Consider the following 26629-nt stretch of genomic DNA (forward strand, 5'->3'; position numbering starts at 1 on the left):
CCAAGTGTGATCTTTAAAATTTTTTAGTGTGAGGACTTATTTTTTTTTTAAAAAATATAGTATACTAAATACATGAATAATAAAATACTTATAAATATTATTATTGTAAAAAATTTAACAGGAGGCTCGTCCATTTATGAATTCCGAGAAATGAGCCTCCGGGGGTAGATTTTTTTAAATGTTGTGAATTCTTCTATTGATAGAATATTTTTTTGGCAAAAAAAGCAATATAATATTTTGAGTGAATTGCATTGCAGGCTATAAAAAATAAAAAAAATTATATTTTAGGCCTAAAAATTATGATAATGTACTACAGGCTTAAGGGCCCTTATTGAAATTTTTATTGGGAGTAAAAGTATAATTTTGTCCCTAATAAAAATGAAAGAAATGAACTGAAAGTAGTAGAATGATGTCAAAGGAGGGAAGCTTTCTTAGCTAAAAGAGGTGAAGGTTTCTCAATTTTGATGGTGAGAAGTAACTTTTAAGGTATGTAGATTTTAAAATCCATCCATCCTAAATAGTGTTTTTGTTGAAAATTTTTCTATTAAACTTTGATTTAATCACATTATGAAAAATAATGTAGCTTACTAATAAAAAGTAAAAGCATCCTCTAATATATTTTGGTGCCTTTGACTTTCCCTTCTTCACATGCTTCTTGTAGAGCTAAATTTCCTGATTCAACTCCTTTAACATAAAGCTTGCCTAATCAAATTTGAACCATGAACTATTTGTACAAGCCAACACCTTCAACACCTCATCACTGACTCGAGGACTTCCACTAGGACACAATAGAGTTTCAAGTGTCAACAACAAAAAATGAAACTTGAGCTTCTCATTCTTAGACTTTGAAGTTATCCTATTCTTCAAATCATTTAATGATATTGCTGAATAATTTTTCTTCAGGTCTGCTACCAAGTTCTTGTTATCATTCAAATCTATTGCTCTTTTAGCATTAGGTAACCCCATAATTTGTTGAATGTGTCTTGCTCTCACCACTACTGTTTTCCCCCTTGTAGTCTTTTTTTTCTTGTTAGAGGATCATAAGATTGCATTATATTTTGGCATAACTCTTTTGGGATTTTCACACATTTGACATCCAATAATTTAGAAAACCTAGCTGCCTCAACCTTCTCTTTTAAATGCTCCCTCTCTTTTATAAAATTTGTAATTTCTTTGTATTTTGCTGGAGAATATCGAGTGTTGAAAGAAATTTGATTTTTTTTTTTGAATTTTCACTTCTCTATGTTCAATGGCCTTAATTCTTTATGGCTCCCTCTCTTCTTCGCTCATTTATTTCCACATTTTAGGTAAAGCTTAATTTGAGTCACCTACTTTTTTGTATTTTCCTTTATTAATCTCCAAGAATTCTGTTCTAAACTCATGACATCTTGTAATTGAGAATGGCTTTTTTATTTGTTCAGAGCCATTTTATGCTATGTACATGCACAAATTAGCAATCCAAAAGTTGAGTTAATAAGTTCAAGAATTGGTAGAGTTAAAAAAATTTACAACTTAAATTTCGAATATTCACAATTTCAAGTTCATCAGTTTACAAGTAGAAGTCCACAATTTTTGACTTCACATTTTCAACACCAAGGTTCATTCATAGCAAGTAAAAGTTTCATTTTTTACCACTACAAATACATAATTTCTCAAGTATAGGCTCATAGATTGACAGGTAAAAGCTGAAAATTTGTAACTATGGAAAATCAGAAATAACATTTTAATCACAGCAAGTACAACTTTTGAATTTTACAACTATAAATTTACAGTTTTACAATATGGTTTTATTAACAACTAAACATTTGTTGGTAGTGAAATTCTTATTCAAATTTTGACAAGTTGTTGGAAAATTTCACAGATTTATAACTTAATTCACTTATTCACAACCATATGTTATTAGATTCACAACTAATTGGCCAAAATTTATAACTTCAAATAATTAGCAAAAATGTTTAGTGACAACAATTTTGAAATTTTATGACTAAAAGGATGCTTAGACTTCATTTAGGGCTTTTCTAGTTTATGTGGTAGACAAAAGCGGTGGCTAGGGCCCAACAATTTTGAGTGGAAATTTAAACAAGTCAGCATCAAGTTTCACCAACAAGCTTAGTTATCTTTTTATGATTGACTTGTACCTTACACACACCCAAAAAAAAAAAACCAAACAACACTACTAGAAAAATTTTATTAGTTCCTTACAATTGCATCAATTCATCCTCTTTTTTTTTTTAAATGTTACAGTACGTACTATTCTTCAAATGAAACATTTGAAAATGGAGACAAATTTGGTTGGGACTAAGGGACTCGGCATTATTAATGAAAGGCCGTGAGCTAGGGAAACACACCACACCCCTTCCTTTTGCATTCTCTTCTTTTCATGTCCTTCTCTCTCAGCCAAAGTTTAAACAAAGAAACGAAGGAAGAAAAACCCATTTAAATGATAGACATGGACCTTTTTCTCCAACTTTTCTTTCTTGCTCCTCAGAGCAACCATGTCTTTTTTTGATTCCTAACCACACCATCAAATAAAAATCTAAACCAAAAATGAGTTCTCATTTCTCAGTTCCATTTTTTTTAATACAAGGCCATAGAAAATTATGCAAAACTAGGTGAAGTCAAGTCAAGTAAGAGTGTGACATTTTTGTGGAAGGTCACCAAAAATCAAGATGTCAGTGTTGCTGTTCAATGCTTGATGAACAAGCCAGTCCACACACTTGTTGGCTTCTTTAAACACATAGTTGAAATTGATAATCCAGTCCTTCATGATAAGGTCTTTTATTTTCATTATTGAAACGAAAAGAGCAGAATGAAACAGAAAGAGCAAGAAACGAGCTAAAACGGAAGGCACACATAATGAGCATCATAAACTCTTTGTAACCGCCCCTTAACTTCTGTAACTCCCCTTTAAATTTGTATGGTTTAGTTTCACGAATTCTAGGACTATAAATAAGACCTTGAGACTTGTGAAAGAAGCAGACTTGAGAGAATAAGAATTGCTTGTTTTTCATTTAGTTTCTGTGCCATTTTTGGTATCAGAGCTGGTCCAGAGAGCGAGAGAGTGAGTTACAGTTGAGAAAGTATGCCGGAAAGAAGAGAGATTCAGAGGAGGAGTCCCTGACGTCTTCGCGTTTTACAAACCAGGCATTTTCTTAGAAAACTAACATCACCATCGTGCTCAGGAGGTTCAAAAACGTGGAACAAGAGGTTTTCCGTCACCGAAAACAGCCGCACGCGCCACCGTCGGAAGACCACGCGCCTCGTCGCCGGTCCACGCGCCTTCACACGCCATCCGAAGGTTGAAGACGCTAACGTCATCTGCCACGTCATCGTTCTGACCGGTCAACGACAGGTCAGCCCAGTAGTTTTCTGCCACGTGTCACAATCGCCACGTCACTGTGCCCAGTCAGCCAACTTTTAGAAATTACATTTTCGCCCCAAATCTTTCAGTAATTCCAAATTTACCCCTATTTTTTATGAAATTTTATATTGACCCCAAATTTTTTAGAAATTCCATTTTAACCCCTAAACTTTCCTAAAATTACACTTTTGCCCCTTGATTTTACCTGAATTCCAGTTTAACCCCTATATTTTTCATAAATTTTAATTTGACCCATCATTCTTCTAGAATCGCTATTTTACCCCCTAGACAGTCTAAAATCCCCATTTTACCCCTAAAAAAAATCTCACTTTACCCCTATATCCTTCAACGTTTCCAATCGCACCCCAATCTTTATCTCTAGCCTTGACAGTTATCCAAAATGCCTCTAAGACGTAGACATGTGCACGAGGTTGAGATGGAAGAGTTGAGACGTAGGATACGAGAATTGAAAGCCACTGTGGAATTGCAGCAAACTCTGTTAAACAATAACAGAGAAAACTTAGAGAGAGATTCGAGAAGCAGTAGTTCGTCATCTACTGAAAACCGCCGCCGCCCACGACAACAACAATTCCGCCCTAATGACATCAAGGTTGACATTCCTGAATTCGAGGGAAGGCTCCAGCTAGACGAGTTTGTAGATTGGCTGCAAACTGTTGAACGAGTATTTGAATACAAGGAGATTCCAGATGCGCAGAAAGTCAAAATTATCGCCCTCAAACTCAAGAAACATGCTTCTATTTGGTGGGAAAACCTCAGACGGAAGCGAGAACGTAAGGGAAAGCGCAAGATTGAAACCTGGGAGAAAATGAAACGCCAGCTCACCAGGAAATTTTTACCAGATCATTACCACCAGGATAATTTTATCCAGTTGTAAAATCTTCGACAGAGATCTTTATCTGTAGAAGAATATACTAGAGAGTTTGAACAACTCATGATGAAGTGTGATATTCAGGAGAAGGAGGAGCAATCAATAGCCCGGTACCTTGCAGGCTTAAACACAGATATCAGTCGTCCAGTCCAGCTTCAACAATATTGGACCTTAGATGATGTCATCCGTCTGGCCGTGCATGTTGAGAAGCAGATGCCCAAGAGATCCACTTTCCAACCTTCATCCTCTAGGAGTTATCCAGAAGGCCGTAAAGCAGAATTTCAGCAGACCAACTCCTCAAGCAAGCCACAACCTACTGCTATGCGCAAACCACCATCCAATGCTGCCAAGGAATCTGGTTCTAAAGCAATCAAATGCTTTAAATGCCAAGGATTTGGCCACATTGCTGCGGATTGTCCTACACGAAGGGTTGTCACCATTCGAGAAGGATCAGGGTATGAAGCACTTGAAGAAAATGAGGAGGACAATGAGTTCTACGGCACTGATCCCGTATATGACGAGGAGGTCACACCTGCTGATCAAGGAGAAGCATTGGTGCTTAGACGAAGTCTGCATACAACAGTAGTTAAAGAAGAACCTTGGTTACGATGTAACATTTTTCACACTCGTTGCACGGCCCAAGGAAAAGTTTGTAATGTCATCATTGACAGTGGAAGCTGTGAAAATGTAGTATCTAACTACATGGTGGAGAAATTGAAGTTGCCAACACAAGATCATCCACAACCTTAAAAGCTTCACTGGCTCAACAAAGGGAATGAGGTAAAAGTTTCTAAACAATGCCTTGTGACCTTTTCTATTGGGAATCGATATTGTGATGAAGTTTTATGTGATGTTGTTCCCATGGATGCATGCCACCTTCTCTTGGGGAGGCCATGGCAATATGACCAACATGCTATGCATAACGGGCGAGCGAATACTTATTCTTTTACGAAAGATGGTGTCAAGTTTACACTAACGCCTCTACCACCCAATGAGATTAGCCAATCTTCAAGGGAATCTAGTGTTTCTAAGTCGTTAGTGTCTTTGTTAACTAAGGAGGAATTCAAGGTGTCAAAATTCGAAGCCCAAATGATGAGCATTATTCTGGTGCTTGAGGTGAACGATGAGACGGCCAATCCACCTGGAGTCATTCCGTTATTGTCAGAATTTTCAGATGTAATATCCGATGAGATACCACCAGGGTTGCCTCCAATGCGAGACATACAGCATGCCATTGACTTCGTTCCAGGAGCAGTCATTCCTAATAAGCCTGCTTATAGGATGAGTTCCCAGGAACATGCCAAAGTCCAACGGCAAGTTGAAGAGTTATTGAAGAAAGGATTAGTTCGAGAAAGTATCAGCCTTTGTGCTGTACCTGTTCTTCTAGTACCTAAGAAGGATGGAAGTTGGAGAATGTGCATTGACTGTCGAGCCGTCAACAAGATCACTATTAAGTATCGGTTTCCGATACCTCGGCTTAATGATATGCTGGACCAATTGCATGGTGCCACTACTTTCTCCAAAATTGACCTTCGTAGTGGGTACCATCAAATCAGAATTCGGCCAGGAGATGAGTGGAAGACTGCTTTCAAGACCAGAGATGGCTTGTACGAGTGGAATGTGATGCCTTTTGGATTAACAAATGCCCCTAGCACATTTATGCGCCTGATGAATCAGGTATTGAGACCCTTCATTGGTAAATTTGTTGTTGTGTACTTTGACGATATTCTTATTTACAGTAAGAATCAAGAGGAGCATTTAGATCACTTGCGGTAAGTTTTGCAAGCCTTGCGTGAGCAGAAGCTTTATGCAAATCTCAAGAAGTGCACCTTCCTCACCAACGAAGTTGTGTTCTTGGGTTACATCATTACCGCGGAAGGTGTTCGCGTTGATCCAAGCAAAGTTGCAGCCATTGACAGCTGGCCAATTCCAAAATCTATCCAGGAGGTTCGAAGCTTCCACGGATTAGCTTCTTTCTACAGGAGGTTCATCCGTAATTTTAGCTCAATTACCGCACCACTTACAGACTTCACCAAAGGAGAGAAGTTTCAGTGGACAGAGCAAGCTCAGAAAAGCTTTGAGGAGCTTAAGAAGAAGTTGACCGAAGTTCCAGTCCTAGCTCTTCCTAATTTTGACAAAGTATTTGAAGTTAGCTGTGATGATTCTAACACCGACATTGGTGCTGTCTTAAGCCAGGAGGGCCATCCCATTGCCTTTTTTAGTGAGAAGCTCAATGATGCCAAGCTCAGATATTCTACCTATGACAAGGAATTTTATGCCATTGTCCGAGTTCTTCAATATTGGAGTCATTATCTCCTAAATAAAGAGTTCATACTTTTTTCGGATCATGAGGCTCTCAAGTATTTGAATTCCCAGCAGAAGATCAGCCGCAGACATGCTCGTTGGAGTCAACTCTTACAATCTTATCCATTCCTTATCAAACATAAGGCTGGAACTCTGAACTCCGTAGCTGATGTCCTTAGTTGTCGCCATGTGCTACTTATAACATTGCAAACCAAGGTTGTTGGATTTGACCTTATCAAAGAGTTATATCAGGATGATCCTGATTTCCAAGGAGTGTGGGAAGCAACCGTAAATCAACCTTTCCACCAGTTTTACAGGCATGATGGTTTTTTATTTCGAGGTAAAACCCTTTGTATTCCACAGGGTTCTTTAAGAGAAGCCATAATTTGGGAAGCACATGACGGTAGATTAGCTGGACATTTTGGAAGGGATAAAACAGTTGATCTGGTGAAGGAGAACTTTTACTGGCCTCGTCTTGAATGGGATGTCAACAGGCATATACAAAGATGTAAAATTTGTCACTTGGCTAAATCTAAGGGTCAGAATACCGGATTATACATGCCTCTGCCAATTCCAGAAGCACCGTGGGAAGATGTAACCATGGATTTTGTTCTAGGTTTACCACGGACTCAAAGGCAAAAAGATTTTATCATGGTAGTTGTGGATCGTTTCTCAAAAATGGCCCATTTTATCCCATGCTAGAAGACAAATGATGCTGTTCAAGTAGCAGACTTGTACTTTAAGGAGATTGTGCGTCTTCATGGCGTTCCTAAAACTATCACTTCTGACCGTGATGTGAAGTTTCTTAGCCACTTTTGGAGGACGCTATGGAAGAAGATGGGAACTAAGCTCCAATTTAGCAGCGCTAGTCATCCCCAGACAAATGGTCAAACTGAAGCTATAAATAGAATTCTTGGTAATCTTCTTCGTAGTTTCGTAGGGAAGAATTTGAAGCAGTGGGATCTTATTCTTGCTCAAGTTGAGTTTGCTTATAATAACTCTGTCAATCAAGCAACTGGGAAGTGTCCATTTGAAGTTGTTTATGGCACTCGTCCCCTTAGTCCACTAGACTTGAGCCCTTCAATTGATAAGCAGCAATACAGCTTTGATGCTGACCAAAGGGCTAAGGAAATTAAGAAGTTGCATGAGCAAGTCTGCGAGCGAATCCAAAAGCAGAATTTGAGATACAAAGCTCAACGTGACAAGCATCGAAGACAGCATACTTTTAAGGTAGGAGATTTGGTTTGGATACATCTATGAAAGGAACGATTTCCTAAACAGCCAAACACCAAGTTGTCTCCAAGAGCTGATGGTCCATTCAAGATAGTGCAAAGGATCAACAACAATGCTTACAAGGTGGAATTACCTGGTTCTTATGGTGTATCTGCAACCTTCAATGTCGCTGATTTATCTCCATACGTTGATGAAGATGATGAATTTGACTCGAGGGCGAGTTCTTCCCAACCCGAGGAGGATGAAACGGAAAGAGCAGAATGAAATAGAAAGAGCAAGAAACGAGCTAAAACGGAAGGCACACATAATGAGCATCATAAACTCTTTGTAACCGCCCCTTAACTTCTGTAACTCCCCTTTAAATTTGTATGGTTCAGTTTCACGAATTCTAGGACTATAAATAGGACCTTGAGACTTGTGAAAGAGGCAGACTTGAGAGAATGAGAATTGCTTGTTGTTCATTCAGTTTCTGTGCCAATTATAGTTTTATTGAAGGGATGGTCCGAGTTGTGATAGTGCTAAATAAGCGACAAAGCTTCAAGGAAGTCAGAGTAAACATTGACGTAGGTGAATTTGCAAACCCAACAAAGAGAAAGACCTTTAAGGATGGCCAAGAGCTTAGCAGCAGTGCTGGGAAGATAACCAAGGTATTTGGTAAATCTTTTTATCTAGTTGCTTTAGTAATCTCGGATAAGGCCACCACAGGTTTCAGCTCTATTGGTGTAGATAGAACCATCAACATCCAACCTTACCTGACCACATTTGGGTGGAATCCATCTAGTAAGAGATTTGTCATGGTTTGAATGCACATTTCTAAGTTGAGCTTGAAGATAGTGGTCATTGTTGATGTTTTGTGTGCTGAAGAAGATGATGTCTTTGTCAGGAATATGTTCTTTAGAATATATATAAGAGTAGTGGTCTTTCAAAATGTTCTAACATATGTGAGTAAAGAGTTTTTTCAAGGAGTTCTTCTAGTATTTGGGCCTCCAACATTATTCTTTGCATTATAGAGTATCCAATCATGTAAAGAAAAGAAAAAGAAAGTGTTAAGTTTACAAGGTTTTACTAATTTCATCCTAACTTGCCTTGTTTTAGTGTAATCACATAAAATTTGAATGGAAGAGTCAAGGGAGTTACAACTAAAAGGATAATTTCTTATGGCAGGATTCGCATTTCTCAAATTGACAAATTTGGTGTGGAGACGATCCCAAGTAGCTTTTCAGAGGAAGAATTTGAATTTTTTATAAGTAAATTATTTCCAGATTGTAGATCAAATTCTGGAATTGATATTTCTATCACAGTTTTTAATAGCTTTATAAGCAGATTTGATGGAGAAATTGCCATCAAAAGAAGATCTCCAAACAAGTATATCATTTTCTTTATGAGGGTTGGGAGGTTGCAGTTTCATTTTCAATAGGTCACCGAGATTATAAAAGCTAACACTGTATTAAGGACCAACAGAAGTAAAGGCAAATCAAAGCGACCAACAGAAACATTATGGATGTCAATGATTACCAGTCAAACAAAGTAAAGGGATGGTGCAAATAGATATGAGAAACCAGAGCCAAACAAATCAATCACAATCTAAAGCCAAGAGTATACACGAGAAGAGTGATGGAGAGAGAGATTACCTACAGTAGGTTCAATATGAAAATGAAGATTTAGAATGGTAGAATCATTGAGCCAAGGATATATGAGGAAGGTAACTGATGCAACAAATTTAAAATTAGTTGCTAAATTTGATATGGTAAGAAGAAACTGTAAGCGATGACCGAAGAAAAAGAAAGAAGAGATAGAGAAGAGGCTGTTGCTTTGTGAATAAGGGTTTTATGTAGGTTATGTATTTTCAAATTATACAGGAACAAAATTATATTTTTACTTTTTTAAAAAATTGCAACAAAAGTATTTGAGCTTGTTGTACATTATTAAAATTTTTTAAGTCTAAAATATAAATATTTTACTTTTTCAGGTTCTTAGTGCAATTCGCCGTAGTTGTTTTTAGTTATTACTTTTTGACTCGAGGATAAAATATCTGCTATCAGCCTATCACCAAAGTGGCGTTCGGTTTCTTCCTCCGTCGTTCTCTCAGCAGCTTACCGTCTGAACTCGTCCTCCGATTCCACCATCTAAGTCGTGACCTAACAAGGTCCGTTCATCTATCATCTCTTCCTTTTATTTTTATTGCTGATTGTGATTTTTCAACTTGCTGCTCTTTTTCACCTCTTTGTTTTCCCCCTTTTTTAAAAGCAATCATCAGCAACTATCATTCAAAAGAATGGCTGCAAACTTTCAAATGTGCTGCTCTTTTAGATGCCCCATTTTTCATTTGCTGCTCTATTCTCTCCTCTCTGCTGTCCGTTTTCGAACTCTGCAAACAGGAACTTTGTTGGTACCATGAATGTATTGTAAGTTGCATTTTTTTAATGTATTTTCATGCAGCTTATCCCCGAGTTCTTCAATTGTTTCTGCTAAACTAAATGAAATTTGGAGCTACCTTATTTTCTGTTGCTCATCTTGTCCTTGACCCCCCCCCCACTTTCCAAGAACTACATATCACTTTCTTGTTTTTGGAACGGGGTGGGTATAAGCAGAACAATCTCTCTGCAGGATTGGACACCGGGAAGGTGAGAAAAACATAGAGGAATGGGGCAAGCTATAGGCGCACATAGAAGGATGGATAGTGAAAGACTTGCTTGAATTTTTCCCTTTGCCATCCCGAACTTGAAATTCGATCTTCTGTTTGTTCTTTTAATGGGTTTTTAATCAGACAATTTGATGCATATTGTTTTTGGATTGAAACCTTGTTTGAAAATTATGTTTGATATTGTTTTGAAGGTTGATTAGTTTGACAGCGGATGCTGAGGACTGGTTTTTGAGATGGATCTCGGTCATATAAGATGCGAGCTTTTACCTAGACCACCCCTTCGCCCATCCTTGGCTAGCCGCCAACTTTCCTTTTTGAGACCATTCTCAGACCCTTTCTGCAACGCCCCAAACCTGAAATTCCAAACGCCAAAACATTTTGTAGTTGTCTCATTTTCCCAAAACCCTGTACCAATTTCTATATTGTCAACTGTTAGTCAAAACCCTCTATATTCTGCTCAAAATAATGCGTGCAAGCGAGACATTCGGTCCTTTGCAGGTCGGAAGAAGTCCCGTGGTTCCTCAACTGGGCGCACAGAAGGCAAAGCTGATTTCCTCCGTCAGTTGAGGCGCAAACCTAGGCAGAGAGCTAAGAAATATGCCGAGTCCTTTTTCTACCGCTTGAAAAATCCAAATGGGAACTATCCTGATAACTTCTCTGAGGATGAGCTCCAACAAATTGGTCTTGGTTATGATCGGTTTGTCAGATTCATGGACAAGGATGATCCAAATTTGCGCCACCCATATGATTGGTATAAATATGGCCAATTTGGACCTTATTCATGGCGAGGAGTTGTTCTAGGTGACCCAGTTCGTGGTAGATTTACTGATGAGCGTGTGACAATAATAAATGAAGTTAAGGATCATGAGGAATGGGAGAAAATTGAGCAATTTGAAATGGCTTCAGAATTTGGGAAAAGATTGAAGCAAATGGACAAAAGCAAAGGATTCAGGTATTTTTGGGTATTCGTGAGGCACCCGAAGTGGAGACTTTCTGAGTTGCCTTGGCAGCAATGGACGTTGGTTAGTGAGGTAGTCCTTGAAGCTGGTAAGCAGAGGTTGGATAAGTGGAGTTTGATGGGTAGACTTGGGAACAAGGCAAGATCTTTGATAACACAATGTGCAGCATGGATGAGACCTGATATAATATATGTAAAGCGGCCGGTGTATCAATGTAGGTTTGAGCCACAGGATAACTTTTTCAACGCACTTATTCCATTTCTCGATCCCAGTACAGAACATGATTATCTTTTTGAGTTAGAAAATGATGATGGGACTGTTGAATTGTGTACTTATTTTGGTGGGTTGTGTAAGATTGTGAAGGTGAACCAAAAAGCATTTGTTGACGATGTGGTCAATGCATATCAGAAATTGACTGAGGAGAAAAAGTCAAAATGTTTAGAATTTTTATTGAAGAATCATCCAGTTTTACTTTTACATCCATACACAAAGGAGTGGAAAGCTAAGCTGGAGGAGATGGAGCTGGGTTGTGATGCTCCTGATGATGATGGTGATGATCCTAGTGTTGATGATTCTGGTGAAACTGAGATCTTAGATTGGATTGAGGATGATGAAGGTGGTGTTGGCGGTGAAGGCATTACTGAAAATGACGAAGATGAGGAGGAGGATTATGGTGAAGGTGGCGATGATGACCAAGATCTAGTTATGGACATGGAAGAAAATGGAGACAGTGAGGAAGATACATTTACAGAAGATGATGGGATGAGTTGGGAAGAGAAGCTTCGAAAAGCCCTTGGCAGTGCAGAAGCTATGGAAAAGCTAGCAAAGGAGAGTGTAGAGTTCACCTCAAAGTTATACAATAAACACTCAATGACGGAAGAGGGTGAGGAAGAACAAAAGCATTCATCAGATAGAGATGAAACTGCCTTGAGAGGCAAGTGGGCGAAGGTTAGTCCGGAAGAGTGGAAGTATGCTGGGATTGGTCCATGGAGGAAAAAGGTCAAGAAGAGCAAGCTTCCTCCAGAGTTGTTTTTGCGAGCAGCCGTTAGACCATTTACGTACAGGAATCTTGTTAAGGAGATTGTTTTAACTAGGCATGGAATTTTGGATGGTGAAATAGGCAGGAAGGTTTGAGTTAGTTGCCTTTTAATGAGGCTATGTTTTTGTTGGAATAACGTGTACAAGTCTTTCCTATGGTTTAGAGAAGATTGAAATTTTGTAATGGCTACTATGGAAGGATTTGTTTGATTTATGTTCACGTAGTTGCTGAAAGCAATATTTGTTGTCTCCTACATTTCTCTCTCTTTTGATTCACGCGTGTACTTCTTTTAGAAGCAATTGGGGCACTAAATATGGGTACCTTTTTCGGTGAGATTCAAACATAAAAGCTATAGGGTTTAAACTCTTTTCAATCTAATTCAGCTGGGACATTTAGCTTTTAAAAAATCAGGTTGCTTTTCGTTTCTGAGGTTTACTAGCATGTTTATTTTTTTTAAATTTATTTTGTAACTTTTCTACGGGACTTAATGCCTCATGTATGTTGGTTTTTCTTTCCTGAAACAAAATGCCTCGGGAGGCACGGTACAAATACAAGTACTGGTTATACTGATTCACGTAGACTGTCTTTTTGAAGAAAATGAATGCCATCAACAGGTGGGAAAGAAACAAGTATGAACATCAAAAGAGGGATCATAAGAAACAAATCTCTATATATGACCATGTCACTTTAATTAATTTAATCTTCGATTAATGTTCATGCGAGCAGATCCAATTATGTGTACTTGTCACGTGTACGAGTCAGATCTAATGCAGCCCATATATATATGTTGACTATAGTTCAGTAGTTGTGAAAAGCAATGTTGTAACTTCAGTTGGGTGATGTAATATAGAAGGGAAAGAGGATTAACTTGACACTGGCTAGCTATTCCTTAATTAGAAACTTAAAAATTTGTCAACTATAATGCCCATTAAATTGAGTAGTAATAAGAAACACATGACGGTGCTGCTGGAAGAAGAAGAAGAAGAAACACGTGACGGTGAGATGAGTAAAGTTTGAAAAGACTTTCAACCAATCATGTTTAAAAATTTTAATTGTCTACCGGCAAACTCTCTTCATTTTAAGTTATAAAATATTTTTAAATAAAATTATTTATATTAAGAAAACTTATTAAATATACTTTATGACCCTTTTTTTTAAAGATAAAAATATAAATTTTAAAAGATATTCTTCATTTAATACTTCAATTGTGAAATACTATTAAAAAAATATATGAAAAAAGTATTATTAATAAAATCTTATTTTTATCATAATCTTATATTTTGGGATGCCAATTGTTTTCCAAAAATATTTTATAATTTGAGATGAAAATAGTATATAGGTTCTTTGAACATTGATTAATTGCTTCTCATAACCTCTTAACATTTGAAATGAACCTTGTAAATTTTCATTTTTTGCCGAGCAATCCAATATCATTATTATTTGGGAGAATGACATTTAAGGTCTTTTCAAAAAAATTTATAATAATAAGGACATATCAATTTTGCATTAGATATTATCTTATAAAAACACGTATATATTGTTATTAAAAGTTGAACTTTAACTTATATTTTTTGTTGGGGTTGTCTTAAAAATTTAACAAGTTAAGATTCAGCTTTAATAATAACAACACATACGTACCTTCACAAGAAAATATTTGATGCAAATTAAATTGATGGACCCTTATTATGATAAATTCTATTCTCCCTTATTATTTTTGTTACCTCACAAAGATTATCATGTTATATTATAGGGTTCAGGGTTAATTGTGCCTTTTAACTGTACATGAAAGATCATTGGCGCCTCTAAACTTAACTTGGGGTCATTTTTGGCCCTCAACATAAAAGATTACCTCTCCCAACACTTCGATGTTAACTTACCTAATAGCTATGTTATGTAAGACCCATATATAATTTTTTAGTATTTTGATTATAAAATATTGCTTGTGGGCCCTACATTATTATTTTTAAAATTCTCCCCTCCCTGCAACTCAACATGTCCCCTTCCTCTCCTTTTCGTCTCTTTCTCCCTCTCCTTCTCTCTCTTAGTCTTTTTGCAACTCGATTTGTCCCCTCCCTTTCCTTCTTGTCTCTCTCTCCTCCTTTCTCTTCAACTCGATCTGTCCCCTCCCTCTCCTTCTCATCTACATCTCCCTCTTCTTTCCCCTCTTTTCTCTCTTCCCCTTTCTCTGTAACTCATCTAAAACATCCATATTGTAAAGTTTCCCTTACTAATCCACAATTAACTTTAAAATTGAGGTAATCACAAGATTAATCCAATTAAATTACTAAGTTTGTAAAATTTACATAAATAAGATTCCAAATTTTTAAAACTTAAAATGCTATAAAATCATTTCATAAACTAAAATCATAGTAAAACTTGTATACGGAAGCAAGGATATCATGTAAGGTAAATTACTAAGTTTGTAAAATTTACATAAATGACACAATATGCCCATGTTACGACATAACATGCAAAACCTATGACAGCACATGGCAGATTTTTTAGCGAAACTTTTGATACACCCTATTTCTTCATCCGACGTCTAATTGAGATGATTTAGGTGTCTATAGAAAGCTTTTTTCGAGCCCTAGCAAATGGAACTATTTCATATTCAAATCATTTCTCGATAAAAAGTTAGACACCAAAATGAAAACTTACTCATTTTTTATTTCAAAATATAACTAGGGTATCTAAAATCACAGCCAAGTGTCATAAGCTCACAACCACTCCTATATTAGACTCAATAGATTCAATAAGACTTATGCAACACACCATGACACTCCAATAACATGTATAACACATTTTCAATGCTTAACCCTTTACTCTAAACAATGATAGGGGGAGTCTCAATCATGTAATTTCACATTTAAATCGTCATCATTCACAAATATACTCATTCTTTACTTGTACAAGTACTTTAGCCCTATTTAGATTTCAAAGTTAATTCACATGAAACCTAGGGCCCAAAATGCACAACTTAGATAAAAAAAAATCAAATTGCGTAAGTAAGCAAAAACATATAATCTTTTAGTTGGCATTATTAAGATAAATTATACACATCAACTCTAAAACAAATAAGGCCTACAAATTTGGGATAGAAATTCTAAGCCTTTGAATATTTCTCTCAGTCTTGTCTTGATGAGCTAGCACCTGTAATATTAAAGAGAAAGGAATGAATACAACCACTTAGTGATTAATGTTAATCTAGCTTATACAAATGCATGTTAACTAATTATAGTGATGCAAATGGCATATTCAAATGAAACACATTCACATATTAAATCATTAAATTCATATAGTCATAAAACTAACAATCATGTAACATTAGATTACTTAGCATGCAAGAGTCACAACACCAATAATTATGTGCCCTTATAAAATGTGTAGGACCATAAAAATAACAACCATGTGGCTATATAATGATATTCATAATCAACACTAACCTTATACCTTTCTGATACCTCAAATATGAAATCAGTAGCTATTTAGTGAGATTTGTCCTTATCATTGGACTACCTAAGCCTTCTACTTGTGAAGAACTACTTGACCAAAGCTACTACACTTACTTATGATTCATGCTTTCCCACAATACTAACAACTATGGGGTGTCATGCCTTTAATTTAGTCTCCTCATAAATCGATTGACACTAGTTTGGTTTGAGTCCCTCGATAAACAAGTGGGACAGTCTCTCAAAGAATAAGTGAGATAATAAAATAAAAAGGAAAGCTATCGAGCTTTGAATGGTGGCCTTACCGCGTGGATTTCCATTATCTACTCCTCTTCTTATAGGCAAAACCCCTACCTTCTATGATCATGCAATGAAATTATGATTAACACATAATATATGCAATTATTCATCAAGTTATCTATATGGCATGCACATGTTATACTCATCACATCTCTTATTCTCCTACACTCCCATCGCAATTTCACCACTTCCCAAATTCATATTTTCTTTAAATCATGCTTCAACAATGCATAATAAATAATTTCACATAATCAAATTCTTTCTCATAACAAAATCTTTAAATATTAATGCTATGCCATAATTTACATTCTTTCATATATTCAAAAACATACTCATATCTTCTATTCAATTAGAAATGGCTATAACTAATTAACGAACAAATGTATAAACTAAATTTATTTTGATTACCTCAAACTTTTGAGAGATCAAAAGTTTATTCCTCAATGAAAGTACTTCACAAGACATACTAAAGCTTGAATGGTGCATAAGATGATTAATTTACAATTAACCATACCAATCATCATTAATATTAACATAAATACTCTTCCAACTTTCATTAATCAACACTTTAATTATCAAAAATTTCAATCTCTTGCAGTTAAGCATAACCATTAGGTTTACTAACTCCTATTAACTTCATTTACCTTTCATGAACTTAAATAATCACTAATATAACATTTAAAAATTTAAAATCACACTTTAAAGGTCTAGGGTTTGTCCAAAATCGATGACCCAAGCTCACAACTTTGTAAAAACTTCTAAACTATATGTAGAACATTTAAACAATTCCCATTAGTTTCATTTAGACTAATAGATTTGGATCCATAGCCTTAAATTTGAAAATCCTTATTTCCCAAGCTCAAATCTTACTTTCAAAATATGTAAAGAAAAGAAAAAGAGATAAGAGGAAGGTATACCTAGGTGAAATCAAGCTCCAATCACCTCCAAAATACCCAAAAGTTGATACCCTAGTAAGGAAAATACTTTCTTTATCACCCCCTCTTTGTTTTCTGGAAATTATGCAGCAACATAAATTTTTATATTGCAGCATAATGTACTATAGGCTGAAATTCAATTTTTTTCTACAAGTTGAGCCTGTATGACCCAATTCATTTTTGAACCCAATTTAAAGGCTAAAGCCAGACCCAATATTCATTTCTAACTATCCTTAAATCTAATTATATTTTTAATTACTCTTCATTAGATTAATAAATCATAGGAAAAATTTTTAAAATGTTACACATGTGGTGTTCATCGAGGATGGTAGCAACAAGATCGGTATTACTGGCAACAAGAACTTCATCGGTAGGAACAACACCTGTAATACTTGCATAATGTCTATAAAAGGGGACCACTTTACAACTCGACTTCTTCTTCGATAGCCTTAAAAGAATGAAAAGCTATAAACATAAGGATGAGCTTCAATAGATTCATCATCCTCTCATCTCACACACTCATTAGCTAGGGCAAGGGATTATGTTGGAGATCCATTTTTAACCATTTTTTTTATCTCTATTCATTAAATAAAAAACAAAGGTGAAGTGACTAAGAGAAAGGAGAAGAAGATATAGTTGATCCTTGTATGGAGACATACGTTGCTCCTTCTCCTTTTTGTGAATGCTTGCATGACAAAGACATGAGTTGAATGCATTATATATATAGGGTTAAGGGTAAAAAATGTCCCTGAAGTGCATACGAAGGGTCATAAATGATCTTAAACTCAACTATGGGTCATTTATATTCCTTATGTTGAAAATTATGCTCTAGGGTCAATCATTATACTATGCACATTATTATTTAATGAATTTCTCTTTTGTCATCATAACAATTGCATGTTCAATATGATAACTATATTCCTGAACAAACTATAATGATTGTTTTAAATGTCTCTAGTCGATTATCTTTAAGGGATCATAGATGAAACATGATTGGTATGACTTTAATTAATTATAGAGATACAAATTAAAGTTATAGGCACTTGAAAGAGTACAAGGTGTTGGACCGACCCACTATGAGAAAGCTGCATAGTACAAGTCATAAGCTTATCTCATATGTAACTATATCACTAAGCCCTTTTGACCTGGGATCATCATGGATTCTTACATGATAACCACTGAACTTTGACCTAGTCAAAAGTCACCTTTAACCAGGTGATCATAAAGGCTATGATTGAGTTTAGTTATATTCATACAGAGGAATATGAGTGGTCAAGATGAAATTTGTATAGCTATACTACAATGGAAAGGGTTTTTTCATTGTTACTGTCAGTCCACTCAAAAATCGAGAAAGTAATGGTCAGGTAAAGGAGAATAATAATTTCATGTCTCATACTTGACTGAAATATCGCGTGACAAAAGAGATGTGATATGATTGTATGATAGGTTACATTGGATTATTGATCTCCCATGTGAATTGGGTAGTTACAATGTCTTGCTAGAGGCCACTTGTAACTTGTGGGCTAATAGCGTAATTAGCCCACTGCCAATTTCATATGGGCCTATAGAGTGGCACACAAGAACGGCCTAACTCGAGCTATAATGTCTAAGTTTGTTGAATCTAAAATATGTCTAGATTCAATGAATGTAATATAAAGTGAATGAATTATATATATATATATATATATTTGAATATTTATTTGATAACTATTTATATATATATATTTATATGAAATATAAAATTCAAAATATAATTATATATATGTATATATATATATTTTTGAAATATATATAAATATATATATATATGTGTGTGTGTGTGTGTGTGTGTGTGTGTGTATTCAAATATATATATGATATATGCATATGATATATAAAATTAAATATAGGTAATATAATATATATATATTTTTTCAAAATATATTTGTAGATATATATAATATAATATGTATATGTGATATATATTATATTATATTATATTATATTATGTTATGTTAGTTTTAAATTTAATTTTATATGATAGATTAAATTTAATAACTAACATGATAAGAGAGAATATCATGTCAGTTTTATAATTTAAATTTATAAGATAAATTCAAATTTGATATGATATTATGGATTAAATTTATGAGATAAATTTAATTAAATTTTCGTAAGCTTTTAAATGGAAAACAAAAACCCTTATCTATATACTATATATAGATAGAGACGTTCTTATGAAGAGAGTGAGAGTTAGAAAAGTTCTAACTGTAAAAACACTCTGAGAGCCACAAAACACCCTATAAAAAAGAAAATTAATGTTCAAAGAAGAACGGACGCTGAGAGCACTAGCACGCTGTTTGAGTTAGAGAGCTATTTGTATGGATACTGGTAGAGGAAGTAGATCTACGTTGTCAGCTCCTGAGATCCAAACGTGTGCCAACTTCAAAGAATTAAAAAGGTAACTCTTCTATCCACCTTAACTTAAACGAGTTCGTTCGGTCTATATTAGGACAGGGACTTTAAAATTTTAATCTTTCGCTGTGCCTCCCTATCCAACACCTTAACCGTTAAGATTTTTAAAATTTTCACCCCATCATTTTTACAATCAATTTCTCCATAAGTTGGGCCCATATTAAAATTTTTTAATATTTATTTATTATAAAATATTGCATTATAGGGCCCACTAAACTTTTTTATATTTTTTAATAATTTAAAAAATTTCTCCCCCTTTCATCTTCTCCTTTCCTCTCATATCCCCCTTCTCTCCCTCCCTCCTTATAGTCTCTCTCCTCTATCTTAGCCACAAGTCCAGCATCCTCTTTACATTTTCCACCTTTTCGTCCATTCCTTCTCTGCATTCTTTATTTCTATGCATGTATGACGCCGTGATAGTTGACCTCATCTCCCGTAACCCTTCCCTTACCGACCTCCTCAAATGTGTCTCGAACTAGTAGAATGTCGATGGCCTCGCATACTTCAGCTAGAAGGTTATCCTCAATAGCCTCGGCTAGCTACATTCCTCTAATTGCTTGTGTTGTCTCTAATGGAGTCATGACCTTTTCTGTCAAATCTACCAATATTCAGGTTATTTATGGTTTAAGACGAGGACTAGGGAGAGAGAAAGAGAGTAAAGCTTAACGATAATGGTTTGGCCAACAACTTATAAGTGTTTGGTGAACCCACCAATACTGGCTCAAGACCACCATTTCATCCATCCAAAGCTTTACCCCATCACTTTAGCCTCTGTATTTATGAACTTCTCGATGAAATTTAGGTTACTAGATGCATTGTATGAGGACTTGAGAAGAGTGAGGTCAACGACAACATAAGGGCGATGAGCACTAGAGCAGTAAAGGTGACGTCACTAGTGTCACCAAAGTTGAAGGGGAAGGTAAACAGGAATGGCATTGAGGGAATCCATGTTGAACGCATAAGTGAATGCTAGATATGGTGGTTGTCGTACCCAAAAATGTGATGCAAACAGCGTGCGAATGGAGGTTCCAACCTTTAGGGTGGGAACCGATTGAATGGGAGTCGCTGTTAAAATTTTAAAGGAAATTTGGGAAACTAATTAAAAGAGAATAAGGATGGTCTGTAAAAATAAAAAATAGGTTAGAAAGTCGATTGAGTGTGGGGAAGGTATTGGGCACCCCACAACACTCGTTCGTGAGAACGGTTATCTGAAGTTTGTTATGCTAAATTAATATAGTTTTAAAGTTATTTTAATTATCCCTTCCTTATTCATGTTTTTTTAAAAAATAATAATAATAAAATGGAGAATATTTATTTATTTATGAGGAAGGACCTGACTCAGAATTAGACTTTGAGGCATACGTACCCTGCGATGGAGATCAAAGTCCATGTAGTTCGAGCTTAAAAGGTTTATTGGTAAAAATATCTTTTGAAGAGAAATTAATTAGAAATAATTCATCATTTTGTAAATAAAATAATTTTCTGAAATTTGATATGTGTGTTTTAAATTGCAAAAAAGTAATTTAATTTTAATTATGTTCTCAATTTTAAAATTATGAAATAGGAAAAGAGAAGAGTTTAAAATTATTATTTTTATGTTTTATGTTGAGAATTTAACCGCTATACCTATAAAACATTATTAGTTCATACGGTAATACAATTGGTCTAAATATCTACGGAGATTTTAAAATCTCACACTATAAAAAAATTTAAAAACTTAATTAATTAATTTATTTATATTCTTATGTATATTTTTAAGTATTAATAATAATTTTTTGAGCATGCATGTACATATACACTCTTTGAAAAAAAATCTAAATTATCATACCTGTAAAGCCTTATTATCTTATACGGTAATATATTTATCTTAAATATTTATGGAGATTTTAAAATCTCACACGATAAAAAAATTAAATTTATTTTTATTAATTTACTAGATTTATTATGCATGTAATGTATAATTTTTTATATGAAATCTTAATTGTTATCCTACGGAGCTTTATTAACTCACGTGGTAACACAATTATTTTAGAGGTTTATGAAGATTCAAAAATCTCACATGACTTAAAGATCTCATTAGTAAATGTGATTATAATTTAAATACTTTAATTTAATTTTATTAAAAAATGTTTATTATTTTATTTATAAAAATCATTTATTTATTTAATATATACAAATTAATAATTGCAACATTTGTGAGGACTTATTATCTCACATGATAATACGATTAATTTAAGTTTTTATGAAGATTTTTGAAATATCACATGAGATTTAAATATTTTATTGATTTAAATTATAAAAATAGAGTTAATTTTGATGATGGGCTTTTGAAAGCCATATAAATATATACAAGATTGATCCTCATACCTGCAAAATCTTTTTGATTTACACGGTATGAGATCATTTTAAATTTGAATGCTTGTGGAAACTCTTGAAATCTTACACTATAAATAAACTATAAATATATATATCTCTCTCTATACCTTAGCCTCTTATAAGAAAATCATGACAGCATATGAAAATAGAAAGCACCATAAGGTATATGTATGTTATTATCCATGATTACCAGTACACATAAATAAACTACCATAAATGAACAAAGATTAATATAAGGATCAAACCATGACACCACACGTTGCATTTTTCAAAAACATAGTAATTAAAAAGATTGAAAGGTAATTTGAGAATCAACCATGCAAAACTAAACGTACCTAGATTAGACATGTTGGATATCTCATAATACAAACCATCACAAGTCCATTTGGCAAACACAAACATCATAAGATGAAAAACTTGTCAAATTTTTGAAATTAGTAGGTAAGCTTAGTGATTAATTCCTAAGTGTCAAGAATCTTAAAATTTGAATAAAACTATACCTTTGAACTATTAAGAGATGCAAGATTACACAAGATATTTTATAAATAGCTAGTCAATGACTCATGCAAACTTATGACCACCATAAAACCTTGAAAAGAAAAGGAAAAAAGGAAAATAATATTGTTCAAGCCACTGGTCTTTACCTTTTAGCATTTATCTCCAATCAACTTTTTTTTTTTCTTCATTCTAATATGCTCCCTTTCATGGTTCAGTCTTCCCTCCTGCATCAACCAGTCTCTGCTTCAATCGTGTTCACGATGCTTCTCATTTTCAGATTCAGATCCTCTCTGAAGATCAATACTGAATCTCTCTCAGTCTCTCTCCTTCTCGGTTTCTTTCTTTTTCTAACCTCTAGAAATCTTTGTTGTTACTCTCTACTCTTGGTCCCTCTCGTCTGTTTTTCCCTTAGAGTGCTCAACTCCTTCTTCTCTCATCTATCATAGTCCGACTGTGACCGAGAGAGAGAGAGAGAGAGATGAGAGTTTTGTGCGACGATGAATGAACTCGAGCTAAGAGGAAATGAGGCAAACGAACTCAGCCGGCTGTGGTAAATTCTCTACCTGAACCCGTATGACAGAGGGAAGAAGATGATGATGACCTCGTTCAGTCCAAAAACCCATGTGCGCATGCATGCTACCATTTCTGCAGTTTCTTCTTTGCTATAAATGTGCCGTCAATCCCTTTGTTCCATTGCTGTGCTTTTTGAATGCTTATACATATCTGAAACACCTTCACATCAGAGTGCTTGATCACTCTCCTCTCGTTCTCTCGGCTCCAACCTCCAGAAGTAAAAATCAGGCCCTCCTCTTTTCTTTCGATCAGCTCTCTTTATCGCTAAAGCCACCATCTTTTTTCTCTTTCATGCACGTCTGGCTTTGCTCTTTTGCTTTTGCTCTCTCCTTTCTCTATTTTTTATCTGTGCTGTGTGCTGTGTTTGTGCTCTGTTTTTTCTTTTTTCTGCAACGTGCATCTCTATGTTTTCTTCGGCGTGTACCTCTGGTCTTCTGTTATGCATCTGCTACTCTGCTCTGTCTACTGCGTGCATACATGCATCTCTAGTTCTGTTTCTTTTCTTCTGCTGGCTGAAAGTGTATGTGTGTGCGTTCTGCTCTCTGTTCCTCTCTCTGCATTTGGTTCTTCTTTGTGTCTATGACTTAGTTTTCCCTCTCTCTCTGCGTTGCTGTGTTCGTGTATGTTCCGTTGCGTAGCCAAAAGCTTCTTTTTTTGTGTCTGCTAGTGTGTTTTGACTGGTGAAAAGGCTGAACTGATGGTTAAATGCTGGATTTGGTTTCCAGCGTTTAACCATCGGGTTTTAATTTAACCTCTCCTTTTGTTTTAAAATCATAACTCTTTTTTTTTGTTAATCTAATTCTAAAATTAATTTAAAAGAGATAATTTTCAAGAGTTAATTTTCAAAATTTTTAATAGTTGAGATAATTTGGGAGATTTTTAAGATTTAAGTAATATATATTTTTTGATTTTTTAGATTATTATTTTTTAAAATATAATCCTAAAAAGAATTAAATTTTATTTTTATTTTTTTAACTTTTTTAATGAACTAAAAGAAATAAGATCCTAACTAACAAAAAAAAAATAAAATTTAACCTATTAATTAAAGATTTTTTTTATTTTGAAAATATAATTTTAAAAAAAGATTAAATTTTATTTTTATATTTTTATATTTTTATTAAATTTATTATTATTTTTATTAAATATAAAATATTCAGACAAAATATAATATTCACAATGATAAATGTGGAGAAGGAGGTGATGGCAGAAGCCGTGAACTCTAAGATGGACTTGGATGCCAAGATGAGTTGAAACAATTTAAAGACAACAAGCTTCAGTGCACAACTAAAATGAGATTTGGGCGGGAGCTTCATTGCAAATTGATTGAAGTGCTCTGTGCAAAAGCAAATGAAGGATGAGCTGAGAGTGGAGATGTGAGAGAGAGAGAGAGAGAGGACATTGTAGAAGTGACCAAGATGGAGGAGAGAGAGAATGTGGGAGGAGAGAGAACACAAAAAAGTTGAGAAGTTTGGCTTTTCGACGTCTGTGTATGCGTGGTTCTTCTTTTCAATCTTGATGAGTCTTCTCCCAACTTCATGTTTGAGATTGTTAACATTTACTTCCACAAGTCTGGGAAGCTTCTCTGAAACCTCATATCATTGCTGTATGTATATATACACACACGCTTCCATATCTACTACCTTAATCTTCTCCTGCATTATGCATATCTCTCTCTCTCTATATATATATGTTTTGCGACAGAATGGATGGGGAGTTGTTGAACTACAAGAAAATGGGAATCCATGTGAACTAGTTAGTGGGAAGCAACTCAAGCATTAGGGCTAACAGAGTTTGAAACGTCTGCGAGCAGGGGGGAGAGAGAGAAGTAAGAGAGGTAATGTGGGCGGAGACAGAGTAGTCCCCGAGAGAAGGTAAAAAATATATAAAAAATGCCAGCTGGTGGGACCGTTAATGGCAGATGAGGACAAATTAACCTAAAAGGGTGTTTGGACCTCCCCTCCCCTCCCTCATTTGGTTTGGAGGAAGGGAGCCTTTTCCCTTCTTTTTTGTGAAAAATTTTTAAAATTTTTTCTTTTCTTTCCTTTAAATTAGGAGGAGTTCTCCTCCCTTTTCCTTTCCTCCCCTCTCTTTAAATCAAATAGATCCTTAGGAACATGATGATTTCAATTTTAAAGGTTAAGAGATAAAATTATCTCAAGTAAAGTTTATTTATCAGACTCTCAAAATAGAAGGTGACTGACGTATGATATAAATTATATGATACATCCCTTAAGTCTTAAATCAAGAAATTTTTTCACTTTCAAATGCATAATTAGATTTGTGTTGAAATTATGACATCTTTAATAATATTTGTTCTAATGAAAGTTTTAATATTTTCATAAAAATTTTGGTAAAATCTCTTTTATAAATAGGATCTTTAGAAATCTCTATAACAAAAATTATTATAATATGCATTCAATAGATTGGAACTATGTTTTTCAGACACAAACAGTCAATATAATAAAACAAAAATCAGGATTCTAACTATATTTAATGTGGAGCACCTAAAGTATGAATTTCAAAATAAAACATATAAGTGAATATTTACATTAAAAGAGAAGGTATTTACAAAGATAAATATTTATCCAGCACAATTGCAAGCCCTTAATGGTCGACAAGAGGTCCACCATCAGCTAATAAATTTGAGACCAAAATATTTTTTAGTGAATAGCATTTTCAAAAATAAAATTTAAAAGAGCAAAATAATAAACTTACTATTATATGAAATTATTGAAAGGAAAATAATTCAGTATAATAACTCACAAAGTCTAGAAATATCAATTATAATAATAAAATATGAATGAGTTAAAATTACTTGAATCTGACATGCTAAAGGAGAATAATTTATTCATAATTGAGTAAAAGTAGCAAACTTACTAATTGCAAACACTGAAAATTCAAATATACTAGCTGAGAACAATCAATATATAAATCATGAAAAATATCTTAATTATATATTTTTTGTCATTCTCTCTATAAATAATACTTCCTTCGTTCTAAATTATAGGCTACTTTTAAAAAAAATTTTCTATTTCAAAACATAAGATACTTTGAGTATGTTAATATTTTATTAAATGCATCAATTTCTATATTACCCTTTCTCTCTCTATAATTAATTTTTATTCATTTTTCTTTTTAATATATTAAATGATGAACATTTTAAAAGTTTATATTTTTGTTTTAAAAAGATAAAATTATTAAGTGTATTTAATAAAATTTATTAATATGTAAAATTTTATTTAAAAGTATTTTATAATTTGAGATAGAGAAAGTATAATTTGTTTTAAATTATGTATGTGTGCATGTAATTTTCCTTCTTGTTAAAACTTTCCCACCATTTCAATTTCAACTAAATCTAGATATAACGATAAATTCCCTCCAGTTTCTAATATAGAGCATTACTTAGAAGAATTTTTATTCTTAATAAATTTTAATAATTGATATGAGATATAAAGAACATATTTATATAAAAGATCTTATCAAAATATTTAATATAATTTTTTTAAAAAAGAATGACAATGATCAACCTGGTTATATTATTACAATTATAGTCCTACTGTAATTATTATTTTTAATTATTTAAATTATTATTTTTTAAAAATATTAATTTTTAAA

At 34.2% G+C, this 26629-nt stretch overlaps 1 protein-coding gene across 2 annotated transcripts; it reads left to right on the plus strand.

Annotated features, from left to right (window-relative positions):
* Nucleotides 1–9795: 9795 nt before the first annotated feature.
* Nucleotides 9796–12677, plus strand: LOC129301695 (uncharacterized). 2 transcript variants are annotated; one of them, XM_054940290.1, is made up of 2 exons: nucleotides 9796–9933; nucleotides 10623–12677. In XM_054940290.1, exon 2 carries the CDS (start codon nucleotides 10665–10667, stop codon nucleotides 12522–12524), a length of 1860 nt encoding a protein of 619 aa, XP_054796265.1. In that variant the 5' UTR covers nucleotides 9796–9933; nucleotides 10623–10664; the 3' UTR covers nucleotides 12525–12677. The 2 variants fall into 2 exon arrangements, with proteins under 2 accessions (XP_054796265.1, XP_054796266.1); XM_054940291.1 differs by lacking the exon at nucleotides 9796–9933 and adding an exon at nucleotides 9978–10192.
* The last annotated feature ends 13952 nt before the right edge of the window (nucleotides 12678–26629 follow it).

Source organism: Prosopis cineraria, unplaced genomic scaffold (genome assembly GCF_029017545.1).
Source record: "Prosopis cineraria cultivar Desert tree isolate PC_DT_omini unplaced genomic scaffold, ASM2901754v1 PC2, whole genome shotgun sequence".
Taxonomy (NCBI): domain Eukaryota; kingdom Viridiplantae; phylum Streptophyta; class Magnoliopsida; order Fabales; family Fabaceae; genus Prosopis; species Prosopis cineraria.